General features: G+C 50.2%; 1 protein-coding gene across 13 annotated transcripts in view; it reads right to left on the bottom strand.

Annotated features, from left to right (window-relative positions):
* ABCC5 (ATP binding cassette subfamily C member 5) overlaps window positions 1–2,766 on the bottom strand; it is a 44,870-nt gene extending 42,104 nt beyond the window's left edge. For 7 of the 13 annotated variants that reach the window (XR_005627977.1, XR_005627978.1, XM_039713539.1 and 4 more), the window contains exons 1-2: window positions 2,586–2,743; window positions 1,276–1,447 (exon numbers count right to left, since the gene is read on the bottom strand). Coding sequence is in view for 10 of the 13 variants with exons in the window: in XM_039713539.1 (XP_039569473.1) it covers window positions 1,276–1,401 (126 nt within the window). In the remaining 3 variants the exon portion in view is untranslated. Of the gene's footprint in view, window positions 1–1,275; window positions 1,448–1,967; window positions 2,088–2,585 lie in introns of all 13 variants that reach the window. The other 6 variants (XM_039713541.1, XR_005627979.1, XM_039713544.1 and 3 more) reach the window with 6 other exon arrangements.
* Between the last annotated feature and the right edge of the window lie 15,521 nt (window positions 2,767–18,287).

The raw sequence follows: 18,287 nt of genomic DNA, 5'->3' as shown, positions 1-18,287 counted from the left end.
GACACCACCTTGCTGAACACCGTCAGCAGCGCTGTGCTGAGTCATAGAGCCTGTGGGGACAGCCGAGCTGCAGGGCCTGCCAGCAGCCCGCACGCAGCTGCTGCAGAGCTGAGCTCTCCAGTCCCAAACGCAGCAGTGCAGCACTGGGAAACCCTCAAACCCACTGAAACCAGGGAAGAGGAAATACAGAGTATCTCAGCATCTACTACAACATAGCAGAGATTAAGCCTTTTCAGAGGCTTTCACAATTCCTCCATACAAATGCAGCAAGTTGCCCTATTTCCAAGCCTCTCACAGGCAATCTGTATGGAATGACCAGCAGCACTTATGCAAGGAATTAATCATTGTGAAAATCAGACAGAAGCACTATTAACTTTATTTGCTTGTCTTCAGATACACAGTGTGTATCTGTGTGTATACACATATATATCAGTCCTTGGAGGATTTCAGAAAAGGTCAAGAACAGGATATGCAAGAAAATATTAGCTGCTCTGAATGCTAGCACTGGAATATCTTTAACCTTCTTCAGCTAGCAGAGGTTATTAGTTTCTGACCATATCTTTCATCAGCATGGGTGTTTCCATTTCTCTGAGCCTTTTTTCCTTATAGCACTTGGTAATATATGCACTCTTCCCAGTGAAAACAAGCTCTAAAAATTAGAAGCTCTGAACAATGACAGGCTAGCTCTAAGCCAGTGGTTATTTCAAGACCCAGCTCTCAAAATAAACTAGAATTATGACGGTACCTCATCATGTTAAATACACAGATGTTCAAGAAAGTGTTCAATAATAATTACTTTCATCTGAGAGGAAAAGTAAAAAGTCATGTTACTAGAGGAAGCTAGACATCTGTTTTAGAAAATTAATCCTTGAAACAACCATGGCATGATTAAGAGTTTTTTCAGCTGTCAACACTGAATGGTGCGTGATTTGTGCCGAGTGCTTCACTGCTCTTGCTTGGTTGCAATGATTCTCTAAAACACAAAGGTTTAAAAAATTTCCTTGATTCACATCAATAGCTGAATACTAGAAAAGAGTTTTGTTCAAATGTTACTGAAAAGCCACATCTAAAAGTAAAAAATGCTTAATAGGTGCTAAGACCTGTTACCAAAATAGCTACAGCACCCCTTGGAATGACCTCTTCCACACAATAGGCAATACTCATTATTGACCTTCAATGCAGCAAATCTATATACAGCTGGCACAGCAAAAAGGGTGCTGCATGCAATTTAATAAGCATAAAGACTGCAAAATAAACAATGAAAAAGAAACTGACCTTAAGTTTAGAATGCGGAAAATTAGACTCTTCCTGCTCTTCATGCACCGAGTCAGCTCTCTCCCTCACACTCCTATACCCAGGACTGGGTATAATGTACTCTTTTCCTATGTCGATGTCTTTCATCTTCTGTAAACGCCAGGGTTTACACGTGGATTTTCACCTCAAGTATCTGAAAAATAATTAAATCCCCCTTCATTATGTGCTGTGCCCAATATACCAGTTACTTTTAGTCACCTATTTTTTGAGTTAATTTTCAAAATCAAAACTGATAAGCAATTGTAAATGAGCTATATTACAACAGAGCTGTAATAACATGGCTTTCGAAGTCCACGCAAGACTAACTTCTCATGAACTAGTTTAAACATACCCTGAGGTAACCAAATAGTACAATGATCCTCAATGCACTAGAGTGCTGTCATAGTTCCTCCCTTAGATCTCAGAAATACAATTATGCAATCTGACAGATTAAAGTTACAGCAACAGCATTTAGCTGAAACCCTGAGAAACTTTACTGGGAAGACCAAATCCCCAAAATCTTTTGTAAAGAGTTTGAAATTGCATATATCCAGTAAGTTATTGGTACAAAGTTTTACAAAACCAATCTCTCTGGAGAGATCAGTTGATAAAATGAATCAGTAGAAACACTCTGGAGAAAACTACATCCCTTCTCTATAGCATTGCTCACTTACTCCATAGGCTTGAGCTATTATTGAGTACTGACATGCACAGGAATGAGTCACACCTTCAGTGCTGCAGGTTTCCACCCAGTCTATCAAACTGCACTGAAAGGTCAGCAGGAGAACCAGAGCCTGGAAGACAAAAATCACTCCCCTCTGCAGGACTCTGTTTTATAACTCAGTTTTATCGCATGCCGCCCCCCGCCTGCAGCTGAGGCTCTGGGAGACGCCTGGTTGCGCTACGCCGGTCAGGCTGCACCGGCGGCTCCGCCGGGGCTGCGGCATCGCCGCCGAGAGCGCCGCGGGCCGAGCGCGCCGCAGCCGCGGCTCCGCCGCTCCCGGGCGGGGATGCGGGACAGCCCCCGGCCGCACACCCCCAGCAGCCCGGGGGAGCCCCGCGGCTCTTCCCCGCCGCAGTGCCGCGCACACGGGAGCCGCCCCGCCCAGGGACAGGTGCTCCCGGTGCAGCCGAGGCGGGACAGAGCGCGGCGGGAGCGGGCAGCGCGCAGCCCCCTCCCCGGCGGCGAGGAGAGGGGGCTGCTCGGCCGGGCTCCCGACAGGAGAAGGGACAGCAAAGCCGCCTCCTCACCACACCGAGGCTCGCCCATCCCCGGTACCAGCCGCACTCACCTCCGCCCGCCGACGGCCCCGCCGCAGCTTCTCCGCTCCGCGGCCGCGAACCCAAACAACGCCGCTTATAGCGGTTCCGGCGTCCCCACTGCGCCTGCGGGCGGGCGCTGCGGCGGCCGCTCCTTCCTGGTGCCCCACGGGAGATGTAGTCCGCCTCTCAGACCTGGACTCTCAGACCTGGGCTCTCGCTGCTGACAGCGAACTACGCTTCCCTCCAGGCCCCGCGCGGGCCGGCTCCGTTTGGCCGCGCCCCCGTCCCGCCGCGCCCCGCCCAGCCCCGTCCCGCCGCCGCTGCCGCAGCGTGGGGGGTCTGGAACGTTCGCCGCCCGCCGGGACGGGCGCACCGGGGCACCGCGCCTCGCCGCTCGGCAGCGCAATGCAACGCAACGCAACGCAACGCAGTGCAGTGCAATGCAACGCAGCACAACGCAGTGCCGTGCTGAGCCGTGCCGGGCGGTACGGTACCGTGCAGTGCAGGACGGACGGGTCCTTCCACCGAGCCAGTGCCCGTGTGAAGAATTGGGGTCCGCTGTGTTCGGGCACCGCACGCAGGGCTGGCTCGGTGCTGGAGAGGGCGAGGGGTGTCTCGGCTGCCTCCCGGCAGCGGGGCTGCCGCAGGGCGCTGCCCGGTTTGCGGAGGCGGAGCGGCCGCCGCCGTGGCGGACACAGCGCCCGTGGCGGCCTCGGTGTGCGCCTCTCCCGGCCGGGCCGCGGCTTCCAGCAGCCTGTCACTGCCGCTTATCTACAGCCCCTCGGCCGGGGAAAGTGCCCTCGTGTGCGGCTCGACCCCGGCCGCAGCCCTCAGCAGCGGCTCCGGCGCCGCAGGCCTGCGAAGCGCTTCCCCAGGAGCCGGGCACCATTCCCTTGCCAAGCCCCAGCTGTGCCCTTCCAGCTCCCTCGGACCACCTGAAGGGACGGGGAGCTTGTCCCAGCGCTTTCACAGCCAGGCTCTGGCGGCTGAAAGGGATGGGAGGCGCGGCTGCGTGTCCCTGTGTGGCGGTGGCTGAGGGCCAGCAGCCCTGCTTGCCCTGAAGAGCGGCACAGGGTGTCCAGCCCCGCCTCAGGGGACTCAGGGAAGGAGATGGACACAGCTGCCTTTCCTCTCACAAAGGGCTGTAAATATCCTTAACAAACCCTGAGCTGTCGCTTCTCCCCTGCTGAGTTTAAATACCCTGTCCTCAGCTGACATCCTCCTTCCACCAGCCAGATTTGGCTGATGTCTCATTTAAGTGGTTTATGTAACGAGTGCCTGTTTGCTCCGCAGTCCTTGCTCTCCTGTCAGGAATGCTGGTGAGAGTCAATTTGATAGAAATGCTGAAATGAACTCAGGTGAACAAGGGAGATGGGAATCTGGAAATAAAAGTGGACCAGAATATTCCCTCCAAGCCCACAAGCCGGAGGTAAAGCTAAAAGGTGTCACCGTGCAAGTAACAAGGACACCCTTAAGGAGGTACCAGAGAATCCCTGTAGAGCTCCCTGGCACACATGGTCACACATCCTGCAGATCTCTATTTCTGGAAAAAATGAGAATCAGCTCTATTGCAGGTGCTCTTAACATTTTGGGAGAGGGGAACTGACAGACAGACAAACCTTGCCCAGATACAGGAGCCAAGAACAATTGTAGCTGCTGCATTTTTCTGCACTCTCTTCCCCAGACAGGGGAGTCATGCACAATCACAATCATGCAGTTTCAGATTGGACTGGCATTTAGTTGGGGAAGACACTCAAGGTGCACTTCATGCTTTATAAATGCTATGTCCCAGCAAAATGTAGATTTTAGGACAGAAGCCAGGAGGCAATTTACAGTAAATCCCTGAACAGTCATTAAACTGACCTTTGTTTGCACCAAACACTCTGGAATATAAGGGTAAGTAAATGTCCAGATACTGAGCTGTGTAGTTAAACAGCATAAACAGAAAGAACAAAGAATGAATGACGGGGAAAATTAAGCTGTCTTAAAGCTTTAAGGTGAATCACTGGTATTTTCGGGTGTTGACCTGAAATTGTTCTGAGTGTGAGCATGTCTTTGGGCCTTGGGCTGTGGAGGCAAACAGAGCTGCTTTTTGGAGGTGGCTGGCTTTTTTGAGCTGCTGACATGTTGAAGCCCAAAGGCTCTGCATCACATGCCTGGAAAGGAAGAAGAATATAAACCTCCATTATGCCAAAGTCATTACAAAATGAGTTCAGAAAGATGAGCAGAGGCTGTTGTTTAAGCCAAGGGAGCCAGAGCCCTGCCTACACTTGTTCTGTCCTCTATTTCTCCAGTGCTGGAGGAGGCCTGAGAGTAAAAGAGAGGACATGCGTGCTAGTAGAAAACTGCTGGTAAGTAATGATGTGTACACTCTACTCAGACTAGCTCTGGGCAATGGGCTGGCAGCAGCATCAGGAGTGTTTTCACACCTGTGGTCCTACGAGTACATTCTCCCTTAGTGCAGAGGTGGGATGAAATGCTTAAGTAGGCATAACCCACTTTTTAGTGTGTCACAAGTCTCCTCCAGCGTTCGTTCTAAAGGCTATAAATGTACTGGTGCTACCAGCCAGAGGAGTTACATCTTTAGCTCCAGTGGCAGCAGCTAATGCTTTTAGTGCTGCGAGTCCTGGATTCATCCCTGAGGGATGGGAGCTGTTACATAAACAAGGCCTGTACAGTATTAAAACTTGCCCTGATTCAAGATCTGGGATTTGCTGTAATCAGACCTGACTGCAAAAGAAAAGCAGAGCCAGACCAAAGATCCAGCAGCAGCTTCAAAGCCAAGACCTGCAGACCCGGGCAAGGAGGCAACATCTGACAATTAGTTTTCTTAAAGGTGTCCAGGAGCTGCTCCTCTCCACCCCAAAACAACCATCAGCAACAAACCTAAAGCAATGCTTGAAACAAACTGATTTGAGCCATTGGAGCAGAAAATGGAGCATCTCCAGATTGATCTGGAAAACCAAGGTTCAGTTCGTGGGAGTGTTGGTCTTTGTTCATCTGTCTCTCCTATTACATCTTCCCTGTAGGACCTGAGGACCTGCATCTGCCTTTTGGGAAACTGGAGCAGGTACTGCCCAGGTGAATAAACTGATCTGAACCCTGGATGAAAATAGACTTCTCAGGACATCTGAGCCTGAGGAGCATGGCTGCACTCAGTGCTCAGTGTTTGGGTTCATACCATTGCAATTAAGACTAGCCATGCAAAACCCTGATACACACAGGACTAGGAAGCAGAGAATTCCTTATGTGCTGAAGGGATGCAAATGCCTGTTGAGCCCAGAAGACTCTGGGTGCAAAGGCTGGGTGAGTGACTAATGGGATGGTGCAGTCAGTGTTTTACTACTGGTAAAATATTGCAATGAGGCACTGAGATAACACAGCTTTTCTCTTTGCCCTGAAAGAAAAGCTGTTCCCCAAAGAAGCAGCACAATGTGACAGGACTGATGTCCATGGAATTATGGAGAGTACCAGGAGGGTGAACAGGACTGGAGAACTGCCACGGCAGACTTGCCCCTCACCCACTGCTTCCTTTCAGGTCTGTGGGCTCTGTGAGCTGTCTGGGGAACACGATATGCTTTGGTCAGTGTGGATGGTCCTTGAGGAGGTGTCTTCCTTTCACACAAACCTGGACACTGGGAAGACCAGTTCTCCCCCCTCTCCCAAATCCCCTTTCCTATGTACCTTATATGCAGAGGACATCATCTTCTTATCCTTCCTCACTGTGATGCTTGGTGCAGGGTGCTGACACTTGCATTTTCAGCATGAGTTTCCTGAGTGTGTCCCTCCTGATGAGCATGCTGACAGTTGTTATGCTTGCTAGTGGTTTTCTACTCTCTTGCTGATCAGAGCTCTTAGCCATGAAGTGCAGAAGTCACAGATTAATTGGACAGCTCAAGAAGAAGTCCCATGACCAAATTTAGCCTGTAGCACTGCAAACCATAACAAGCCCAGATATAGGGAGGTCTGAGGAGACTGCATTGTCAGCTTGTTCATGATTCTCTATCCCTGTGCAGTGACCAGTCTTTTATTGTCCATCATGTCTAAGTCTCCCTCCCACACACAGCCTGTTCAGGACTTTGATCTCCCAGAGTTGTGTGAAAAATTGCCCATTGCATTGCGACTACTTCACATCACTCTTCTGGAAAGTAATAACTCGAGCCACCAATCCATGTGGGCAGCTTGGCAGATTGAAACAAGCTGCCCACATAGGTAGCTATATGTTGCCAGCAGCTGGAGGGCAAAGAGACATTGCTATTCATTTTCCTTTGTATCTTGTATCCACTTTCATAGTTCCAGAGGAAAGAAAATTTTTGTAGCAAAAGTATCAACAAGATCACTGAGGGTAGTCATCCATCATACTTAGGCTACAGAGTTAACATCCTGTCTGGAGGCAGGAAGAGGGGCAGAAGCCAATGTGGTATTTGTAGCAGGGCTGTCACAGACTGCTGTGGCTTGCTCAATCATTCCCCTCTTCAATCTCACTAGAAAATAAACAATTTGGGGACATCAGTGGGCTGAGTTTGTCACGTGAAAACCACAGTCCAGTTTCCTGCAAACAATGACGTTAATAATCATCAATAACATTGCACAATAGGTCATTACTGTTACATCAAGAATTGGGTACAATTGCTTTTAATTCAAGTAAAGTTATGGTATCTAATGGATTTGATCATGGCTTGCAGTTGAAGAGCTAGAGGAACAAATACTCCCTGGACATACTTAGTGCTGCTAGCATCAGAGTCTTCGTAAATATCCTTCTGCACTGGTCTGGAGAGGGCCATGAGCGCTGCCCTCCAAGCTGCAAGTAGCAACACCTGGATAGAGACAACTGTCCATGCTGTGCCAGGCATCTCCCTGTCTGCTGGACATGGCTACTTGTCCACAAGACTATGCACACCCCAACCATACACCATTCATGCCTACCTGGTTCCATCCAAACACACAACAGGGGGCTGATAACCTCCCTACATGGATGTGGTACCAAAACCTCTCCCCCATCCCAGTCATAGCTGCACAGAGGGGTTAACACACTTGCAGCACTGAAGACCCAGTGCCATGATCCAAACATCTCCTGGAACTCAGCATTTTCCATGCAGCTGCTCTGATTGTCAGGGCATGTGAGGCACAGGACCTTGTGGGATGCTCAAGACTAAACACCACAGGCATCCCTCACTTCACAGAATGGGCACTCTCTGAGCTCTCACTTTTTCATTACTGCAGTTTCATTGTGCCTACAGCTCTGCAAATGACTCATCCAGGCATTCAAGTTCATGTGCTTTCTGTTGGTTCAGTGCTGAACAATCTGTGTTGCTGATCAGAAACTGGTGAGAGTGAGGGCCAGCTCACAGAGCACATGGAGAGCCATTATTTCCCCACCCTTTCCCCAGAAAAATACTCAAGAGGAATATGATGTATTTAGAACTAGAGAAAAAAGGAATCTTTCTCTTTCCTCCTGACCTGTTTTAGCAGAAGGACTTCAGTAATATCTTAATGTACCTGTGCATTTGGCTTTCCTGGAAACAAACTGTACTTGCTTGATGTTTGTGCAAAGCTGTTGGTAGTGTGGGCGTTCGCATTGTGATTATGTTTCAGAGGATGAGGCTCCTAAGCTGATCCAGGCTGAGATATCACTCCAGGCTACAGCAGTACCACCCATGGCCTTCCCATCAGTTCCTGTGGGAGGAGGAACCTTCCTAGCCAAGCTAACGGTGTTTTACTCTTGTTCTCAATAGCTTCTACAAATAGCCATGCTTTTGCAACAAATGCCACTTGGTGTTATTTTTCTTTTTTCAGGTTTTGATCATCCTGCCCTCTTTCTGCAGCATTTATGCTTGTGAAAGTGCAGAAGTAAAAGGTGCAATGCTGTGCTGTATCACACAGATTAAATTTGTTTATAATTCATCATTCAGGTCAGGAGGAGAAAGCACTGAAAAAGTATCTTATTTCATATGCTACTTTCTTTGGGTTTTGGGAGAGTGGGATACAAATAAAACCCTTCCAACACAATTAGCAGCAACTTATTCAGAACTGTTTTTTTCTTACAGGGAAAAGCAAGAACGTTTCAAAGCTGTTGCAACGTTTGAAGTGTAATCCAGTGCAAAAAACCAGTTCAAGGCAGTTCATACCTGCGCTGATTCTTCAATTTTTCTTCTGTAAACCTGATAATTCAAAGGATAACATCAATTCAAGGGCAAAGCACTGCCCAGGGACCAGAAGCCAGTGCAGACCTACACGAGTTGCAAGTTCTGTGATTCCTACACCTCGCACCACACCCACGGGTAATGAGTAATCGATAGAAGCCAGCAGCTTGGGTCAGGCTGGAGCCTGCCTGCTCTCACTGGCACAGCCAACTGTGTTGGATGGCTGGTTATTTGATGAAATTAGTGGAAAGGACAAACAGTGCTGTGATAAAAAAGCTAGAGATGTGTCTGGATGAGAATTAATGGGCTGGGGTGCATTCTAACTATACCACTCTGGCTTTGGGAGTTAGGTCCTTTCAGCTGGACCTCTGGCTCATTTCCTATAGTCTGAAGATGTGCAGCAGTGGCTTTGGTTAGCCTGAGGCACACAAGGAAAAACTCCTCTAACCCCTCTCCAAAAGCAGCCCAGGATTGTCCCCAAGCCAGGGCATGGAAAAGGGATACAGCCACATCAGAATGCTATGTTCAGTTCAGTTTGCTTTTCTGAAACAGTTTTTGGGTTGGCCAAGAAGCCATGGCCAGGGCCACATGTAGGCCTGTGGCAGGAGAAACTGGTTTAAACAGCTCAAAACCCAGAGCTGGTGGCCAGAGCATGATGCAGCACAACCTTCCCACTGGCTCTCAGGGACATGATCACAGTCTGCTGCCAGGGCAAAGAACCCTCTGTCCACTCCTCATCTGCCTCTGTGAAAACAAAGCTGTGGGTCCACTGAGGTGAGAGTGTCACTGCTTCCAGCTGCATGGAAAGAGCAGAGCCGGGCACAGCAGCAAGGTCACTTGCTGGCTAGTGTTGGGATGTGGGTTTCTTTTGGTTGGCTGCTTACATGGCTGTGCAGAGCTGGATGGGCACCATCAGGGTGTACCGTGGAAAAGCCATGTGTGGATGCAGCAGTGACAGCTCTGTGTAAAAGTGCAAAGTGCTCCTCCTGCTGCTCTCTCTGCCAGCACCCACAACACTGCAGCTCCTCTGAGCAGCTCTTGGTTCATGAGCTGCAAATCAGATGTGGGCAGACACCGCCTCTTTCACCTTCCAGCAGGTGATGAGCTTGCCCATTATCCCAAAACCCCACCATTTCCTACTTGTTGTCAAGTGACCCTGCCAGCAAAGGGTCTTGGGGATGCTGCATAGCAGTGACTTCCAACACCTTCCTCTGTAGCTCTCTCCTCCCCAAGGACATGGTTCATGGGTGCCATCAGCTCTCTCACCACCTGTTCTCATCCTCTGCTTGTTGATGACAGCTCAGTTGGTCATTACATATGGGGGAAGGCACTGCAGGGACAGCCACTACAGCTGGAGTCAAGGTCTCTGTTTCCTTATGTGTCTTAAAACTCCAGGGCTTTTCCATAGTGGAAATACAGCCAGCTTGTATTTGCCTCCATGCCCTCAGGTGTCCCTCTGAGATGCAGGGGAAGGATGAGCCAGCCTGGAAGCCTGTGGCGAGAGAGCTGTTCTGTCCCATTGGAAACAGCACAAACAGCATGAACAAAAAAGGCTTCAAAAAAGGAGAAAAATAATTAAAAATGCTGGGAGCCCCTGGCGGTGCCTGGAATCCCACGTGGTGGAGAAAAGGCCGTCTGGGATGCCAATTTTGGAGCTTGCCAGTGTGATCAGCCAGTTTTAGAAGCAAATGAGGACAGCCAAGGTCAGAGAGCATTGGGCCTCTGGGATTGTTGATGTACAGTTGAAAACTGGGAAAAAGGGGAAGCTGCAGGTCAAACACAGCTCTGTCCTTGCTGCTGCAGCTGGGGCTGGGCTCTCCCAGGTCTCAGGGTGGCCAAGCCCCAGGCTGGCCTGGTTGCACACAGGGATAATAGGGGCAAGAAGCTGGGGTTTTTTTGAGACTCATGCTTGGGGTTGCAGGGGAAGGCAGGCAGTTCTGTGTTCAGAAAGCAAGGTGGTGGGAACTCTAGGGAGCAGTGAGTAATTTTCAGGGCTTGGGAGATTTGCTCTGCTCTGCTGCTGGGGGAGAAAGCAGAAGAGACAGTTGTCTCCTGCTTTCCCCTCCCAGAAAGAGTAGAAGGTTTCCTGGGAGTTCCTCAGACAACCCCCCTGAGTACATCTTGTTTTGCTGAGCTAATTGCTTTTGCTTCCTTGGGAAGTGCTGCCTGAGCACCAGCAGCCACCCTGTGCTGCCATCACAGCCCCCAGGCTCCTCAGGAGCCCCACGCTCCCCTCTGTGCATTGCTAACCCCAGCCTCCACAGGGTTTGTGTGGGACTGGCACGGTGAGGGGTGGATGAGTGTATGTGTCCTGGTGAACTCTTGGCCCCTGAGCCATGGATTAGAGCCACAGTGCAAGGAGGCTGGGTCTCAGGCTGGGTGGCCATGGCACTCCTTCAAACCTCCTCTCATTGCTTCAACTAGTGGGACCATGGGGATGGCCATTGTGGGACACCAAACAATTTGGGACAAAGCCTAGCAACAGCCTGGGTTAGCCATGGTGAAGCCTGCAGTGAAGATACTCCAAAAGGAAATACTGGTCAGTCTGAAACTTAAAGGCTGTTGAGGCTGCAGAAATCCCTGAAAAGGAAGGCGTGTGTCTGGTGTAAGTTTGTTTGCCACACAGAGCCATGTCATGTGCCTGTCCCATGTGCTGCAGGCGGGGACAATCCCCCAGCTGTTCTGAGCCGCAAATAGGAAAAGCCCCCTGTGTAATCATGGCTTAGGTCAACTGGAAACAAAGCACTCCAGCTGCTATGTGCTGCTCTCCATCACGACTGGGGAGGACAGGAACCCCCCCCAGCTGTGGCTGCAGGGATGAGAACAGTGCTTGAGGAGTGGGAAGCAGCTCAAGGGTCTGCAGCCTGGTTAATTCAAAGCACAGCCCACAACCCCACAACAAACAGCCTAATACTGACAACCAGAAAATAGCCCAGCCTCCAGACTCCCCCTGCCCTCTCTCCAGGATTGGGAGTGCAGCACGTGGGAGCTGGGAGATGTAAAGCCCTTGAAGCACCAGGACCACCTCCTCCAGAATGCAGTTACAGGGTGAGAGCAGGGAGACAGTGGTGAATTCTTGGGGTGGTCAGCAGCTTGTTATGTGGCCACAACTGTATCACATCTCCAAATTGTGGCTCAGTTCCTCCTCCTAAGAAATGTGTGACTGCTGGAAACCATGTGATAGAGGCAAAGGAGAGTCACTGTGTGAAAAGCAGAGCAAGGTCTCAAACCACTGCTGGGCAGAAGATACTCCTCTGAGGGAGCTGCCTCTGGCTTCTTCTTAAAGACAAAAGATTGAATAGTTGGAACTAAAGACACATGCACTATTCAGACCCAGCTCCCTGTTGAAGTGAGGCACATGTACCATCAATCACTAGCTGCTCCTGACTTGAAAATACAGCAGCTCCTCATGTGGGTGGGAAAAATGAGCTCCAGCACTGTACAGCTTTTGTGAATCCTACTGCTGCCTCCTCTGTCTTTAAAAGAGCCAGGGTCTGCACTCTGCAGTGCACTTACTGTGGCTACAATCTGGTCTAAATTAAGTTCAAGTCTCAGTGTTCATTTGTCACCTTTCTGTTTCCTCAATGTGTTTGCAGTGATGCACAGAGATGGTTTTAAACAGATTTTACTGCAGGCATTTATCAGATCAATCAGATAACACCCTGATGTCCTGGTTGCAGGCAGAGATAGGATTTAAATCAAGTTTCTGGCTGAGCACCTGTGTCACCTGTAGGTAAGAGAAGGCCTGGGTAATGTCTCTGCAGGGGAAATCCCTGCACCACCCAGCTGTGGGGGAAGAGCTGGGTCCTGCCCCTTAGAGCTGCATGCTCTGGGCTCTCTTCTTGCATTAGCACAGAGAAATTACTGCAGTCATGGTGAATTGGGCTTACCTTTGGGCTTACCTTTGCCCTGTTTTGCACTTATGTCATGGCAAACACCCTTTCAAAGTCCAAGCCAGGTTTTTACAGATGCCCCTACCCAAGAGGGCATCTGTAAACTTGTGACTCCCTGAACTGCAGGGGTCAGAGCTGTTGTTATCTCTAAGGACCAGGGATCAAAGCTGAGCATTACGATCCTGCTAAGTGTGTTTATTCCCATATACAGTATTGGCACTGCAGTCGTGTCTGGAGTCCCTCCTTGGAAGCAGAGGCCCTCAGGTGGGGACAGACAGCCCCAGAGGCAATCCAGACTGGCTCTGGCAGCATTCATCAAGTCTGGCTGGGTCAGGAGCTGTCTGAATGCTGAGGGGGCATATTCCTACCTGGTGGAGATAATAATTTCATTTCATCTCAGATTTGTGACAAGAAACAATTTGGATAACTACAAGGCAGAAGGTGTCAAAGCTTGTGATTGGTGGTATCACCAGTGCTTCAGATTGTGGTTGATTGCAAAAGGGTGAAAAGAAGTAGAAATAACATATCTGTTTAGGGCACCCAAGGCAGCACTGAAACGAGAGAGCTGCAGACAAGTGGAGACTGGGAAGCTGTTCCCAGAGAAAAAACATTCCAGCTGCCTGTGCCTAATACTCCCACTGATGTGACAGAAAAGTGATGGCAGCACTGAGATTAATTCCTCCATGTATCTTAGGCACAGACTCTCCTCACATGGCTGAGCACATTGTGTTATAGCATTATTAATTGCTTTGACTTGGAAGAAATAGAAAAAAAAATCTTTAGAATAAAGATACTTTATCTTTTCTGGTTTCCAGTGTATTACCTTTTCTTTAGTATCTACTACAGCTGGAACAACCACATCTACACTACCAGGAAAAAGGTCATTAATCAGCAACTTCCTTCAACTTTTCTGCAACCATGTGCATGTTGCACTTTGAAATATATCCCTGACAAATTAAAAGAAGTGTTGGAATGAGTCCATGGGAAACATAAGTTCAGTAACCAAATCTGTAGTATACAACATCTGTCAAGATAACGTGATCTCTCAGCAGCTTTGATGTGGTGGAAGGGGGCCACTGAGTTCCCCTGAGAAAGTTTGCCTTCATCCTCTCTATTAATTAGATCTGTAGGCAGCCTCAGCACAAAGATTTTCTAAACCAAAACCCTGGGTGCACGAACAACTGAATGGATCCTTGAAAAGGCACAGTTACTGAACATCACTCAGTTCCCAGACTTCCCTAGAAATGTAAAGCCCTTTGGGCTAAAAGTCCAAATAAATGTGCCTTTCTTATGGAGCTCCAGGTTTGCAGGGAGAGAAGGGTTAAAGGAAATGTGCCCTCTCCTCTGAACAGGGCCTTGCAGGAAAGGCAGCGATCAGAGCACAGATAGCTGTGCCTTGATCAAAGCTCCCCCTCACTTCTGGCAGACCAGGCAGTGGGAAGCAGAGCTGTCTCCTTCCTGAAATGATGCATCTGGGGCCAGCAGCAGGGAGAAGGCAGAGGGATGGACTCCTCTTCACTCAGCATCTTCTCCAGGCAAAGCTGGGCCAGCTTTGAAGGGAATGCTGCAAGAGCCCTTTTCATCCTCTGGACAAGCTGAGGGATGAGGAATAACCCTGCCCTTGCACAGGGAAGGAGCAGCCCCATCTCAGAGCAAGGGAGCTGGAACAGAGCAACAATTCTGGCTGGTGCCTGCTCTGTGTTGGTGACATAAGGCCCCAGGTGGGAGGAAGTGGAGGGATGGGCTGGGGTCAGATAAATTGCTCTGGAAATGAGGGCCTGGGTCAGTCAGTGGCCAGCCAACATTCTCCTAGGTATTTGTCCTGGCTGTTTAGAAACAGGGAGTTGCCTCCTTGCCCTGGCAGCCCTGACTTGGCACCATGGGTTCCCTTCTCATGATGGAGGTGATACTAGGCCTTGTCCCTGTACTGTGTGCAATATGGCATTTCTCTGCCCATCTCCACAGTCCCAAAGGTTGTGGTTACCCAACCCCACACCTTTTTTTCTCTGGCTCAGCCCACGGATCTCTTCCTAGGAGAGATTATTGAAGTCTGGGCTACCCTGCCATACCTCTTGGGGAGGGCTCTTCCCAGCATCTCTTGCTACACATATCCACACATATCAGAGCTGGAAATGGGTTAGCTGGGAAAACAGGAGGCAGCTCTGCTACCTCCCACCTTATGCATCACTGAACTGGGAAAAAGAATCTGCTCAGAGGCTGCCACCCCATTTCACATGGCTCAGTGCAGAGACAAACAGGAGTACAAAGTAGGGGGTAAACCCTGGACTACAGTAGGGTTTGAAGGCCAGAGACTCCGGGGAAGAAGGTATTGCTAGTGCAGCAGCAGTGTAAAACATTGTATGTGAATAAGGAATTCAGAAAGGACACGGGAACTCCGCAGGCTGAGGAGCCTTGCTGCAGGGTGTTCGTGCTCAGGCTGTCCCCATGTGACTGGGAGTGCCTGTCCCTGTGACTGCTCCAGCGCTGTCCCCCACGGGAAATGTGTTTGCTCTTCAGGCTTAAGCAGCTTCTGGGGTCACACAGGGTGGCTGCCTCCAGGGACTGCTGTCCCTGTGGCTGGAGCACATGCCAAGCTCAGATGGCCGCTGACTCATTTTCCACCCCTGGACAGGGTGTCCTCACTGAGCTCACTGAGGAGCCTGCTCCTGCCATGGCCAAAGCCTCCTCAGTCTCTGAGAGGGACCAGAGGGATGAATCAGCAGAAGATGGAGCCAGAGCTTGAGCAGTGATAGCAGAAGGGCAGCACACAGGTGCTCCTGCATCTGCACCATGGTCACCTGGGCAAGACCATGTCTGTTAGCTGGACACGAGCATCATCATGTCTCATCACTCTGGGGCTGGCGTTTCTCCTCAGGAGAGCTGCTGGTGAGGGATAATGGAAGCAGCGTCGTGAAGGATGAATCACATCACACAGAATTCATCCATGATCTACCTAAGAACTCTGGAAGGAGCTATTGTTTGTTGAAGCCATGTGAAGAAAGAAAAACCATTGCAAGCAGGAGAAGCTGGGGCAAGGCTTGGAATGGAAATTCAGCTAAAATATCCAAGGCAGTATATCCTATTGCTCAGCCTGTGTCTATGAGGGCAGAGCCTGGGACCAGGAAAAGTCCCAAGAAGAAGTAAATTAGAGAGACATTTATCCTTGCTGTGCTTTCCCTCTCATTTCAGGTTCCTGCACTCCAGGCAGATCTGGTCAGTGGCAGACAGACTGTCACATGGATGTCCCTTCTGTAAGTATGCAGAGGAGCACTTCTGCTGTCCCCTGTCCCTCCAGGGAGATCTGTGCTACCTGTGGGGAACCTGCTCAGCTTAACATATGTGTATGGTATCCAGAGACAGGGATGAACATCCACCAGCAGCACCTCTGTGCTGCAAATGCTTTGCTCCTTGCCAATGGACCCCTCCAGCCCCATCTCCATATTCTTGCTGCTGGGGAAGTGCTGATGCAGCTCCTGTCTCGCTGCATGTCCCAGCTGGTACAGCAGCAGCTGAGGACAGGGAGCTGTGGTAGCCCAGAGCTCAGGCAGCAGTAATGCATTCTCCCTGTTAGCAGGTGAGGGATGCTGGGCACACGTGGTGGAAAGAAATACCAGGGAGTTCTGCAAGCACTGCCCCAAAGGAGCTGGAAACACAGGGGGATGCAGACAGGGTGGCCTCGTGTCTGGTTCACCTTCTCAAGTCTGTCAGCCCAGGAGCCAAGAGCAGACAAGGCCCAGCATTCTGGCAGAAACCCTCTGTGCTGAGAAGCACAGGAGAAGCCCAAATGAGCAAAGAGTGGATGAATAGCCTGTGAGTCAGTATCCCTGCTGTCCCTGCTTGGCCAGAGCCCAGGGCGTGGGAGGGAGGGAGGCAGAAGGGTTGGGGTGTGGAATCTGCCTGGCTTTCATGCTTACTGACTTACTTGTGGTCTGCAGTTTTATTTTTTCCTGCAGGACTTGGTTCAGTGCTCAGGTAAATCTTGTGTCAGGCACAGAGTCATTCAGATATATAAGAGGGCTGGGCAATGTCCACGTCCTGGCCATTGCCTACCTCTTCTCCCAGGGGCAGGAGCTCCTCCAAGGGTGCTTGGGGCAGGCAGACCCCTCTCTACACCTGCCAAGTGAGCATCAGCTGTCCTGGGTAAATCCAGGACACTGCCCTGAGTGCTCAGGGTTCTGTGTGCCAGGGTTCAAGGCCTGCCCTTGTCACCTCTGCCACTGTGTGAGAATAGCCCCAAACAAACCAGGCTCTCTGCCAGCATGCAGAGGGCCAAAAAGAGCTGAGTTTAGGCACTAATTGCATCCCTGACCTGGAGCTGAGATGACAGAAGTCTCATAGCTCTGCTGAAGGCACAGAAGAATGCTCTAAGGGCGTCAGAGCTGCTGGCCACCAGGCAGGACATGTGAGAAGAAAATGAGCCTCGTGTTAGGTACATGGTTCTTCCATGCAGACTTCCTGTGATCCTCCTCATTGCAAGCCTCACCACTCTGGGGACCCCCTGTTCCACTCAGCCCCTGTGGGGCCCCAAAGCTGTTCAAGATAGGACCAGACCCAGAACTACCTGCCAAGGCTTGGAGATGCCTCATGGGCCATTGTGTCTGCAGAGGGAAAAGCCAGGAAAGAACCAAATGCTCAGAGAGAATAAATGAAAATTTAAAAAAGGGTTAAAACTAAGGAACAGGGACCAGAAAGATGTCCCAGAAAGCAGAGCATCCCCACCAGGCCCATCATTCCCAGTCAGTGTTCGGTGCCCTGTCCAGGGTGTATGCTCTGTCCTGGGGTATCCAAGGTAAGGCAGCAAGGAAAAGTCCCACAGTCTCTGTGTCTTTCCACCACCCTTCCGAGCCACTGTGGGATACTGGGATTGATAGACCTCCAGTCAAATCCAGTTCCATCTCATCTCAATTTTCATGAGGTAATTTCAGTTTGAAAAGCTCCCCTGGAATTACATTGCTTTCAGAAAATGTTTGGCCTTGGTGCTGCTGGCCTGCAAGTTCCTGGTGAGACCAAAGGAAAATGTGTCTGCAAAGCCTGAGGAATATTTATCAAGCTGATTTTGAGTTTAGTTCATTAGCAATTACCTTGATTTGTCTTCCCCTCTTCTTGCCAATTTACCAGGGCAACGTCTTGGAAACTCGCCTCATTTGGAGAGAGCAGGATGTAATTAGCCAGATAATCTGCTGATTCCCCTGTCAACCTCTCTGTGCCCGGTCCCAACACACCAGTGGCTGTGCAGGCTGGATCAGACCTGATTTCTGGTGCTGTTTATGCACTTAGTGCCACACAGGCAGGAACTAAGATGCTGTCCTGCCCTCAGGCAATGACAAATCCACCTCTTGGATCACTCCTCAGGCTGTAACCCCTGGACAGAAACCATCTGGGAGCTTTTGTTCTGGGGTTAGTTCCTCTGCCAGGGCAACAGAATTCCCAAGGGTATGCAGATACCTATTTTTGAAAAGGATGAGCATGATTTATTTCCCACGGGCAGCTCCTTTCTACTTTCTTGCTGTGTCCATCCTTGCTGCTTTTTTCCAGACCACTAGCTAAGGTCAAGCGACTCAGCCGCAAGTTGCGGCACAGCAAGGGCTCAGTCACAAGTCACTGGGCACAGATGGCACCACGTAAGTGATGCCTGAACATTTTAGCTGCTCAGGGAAATTTCAGGGAATACCCAATGCTGCAGAGTCCTTCAGGA

This window comes from Passer montanus, unplaced genomic scaffold (genome assembly GCF_014805655.1).
Source record: "Passer montanus isolate IOZ18808 unplaced genomic scaffold, ASM1480565v1 scaffold29, whole genome shotgun sequence".
NCBI classification, from domain to species: domain Eukaryota; kingdom Metazoa; phylum Chordata; class Aves; order Passeriformes; family Passeridae; genus Passer; species Passer montanus.
The sequence above is the reverse complement of the archived record's forward strand: the minus strand, read 5'-3'. Positions and strand labels throughout refer to the sequence as shown.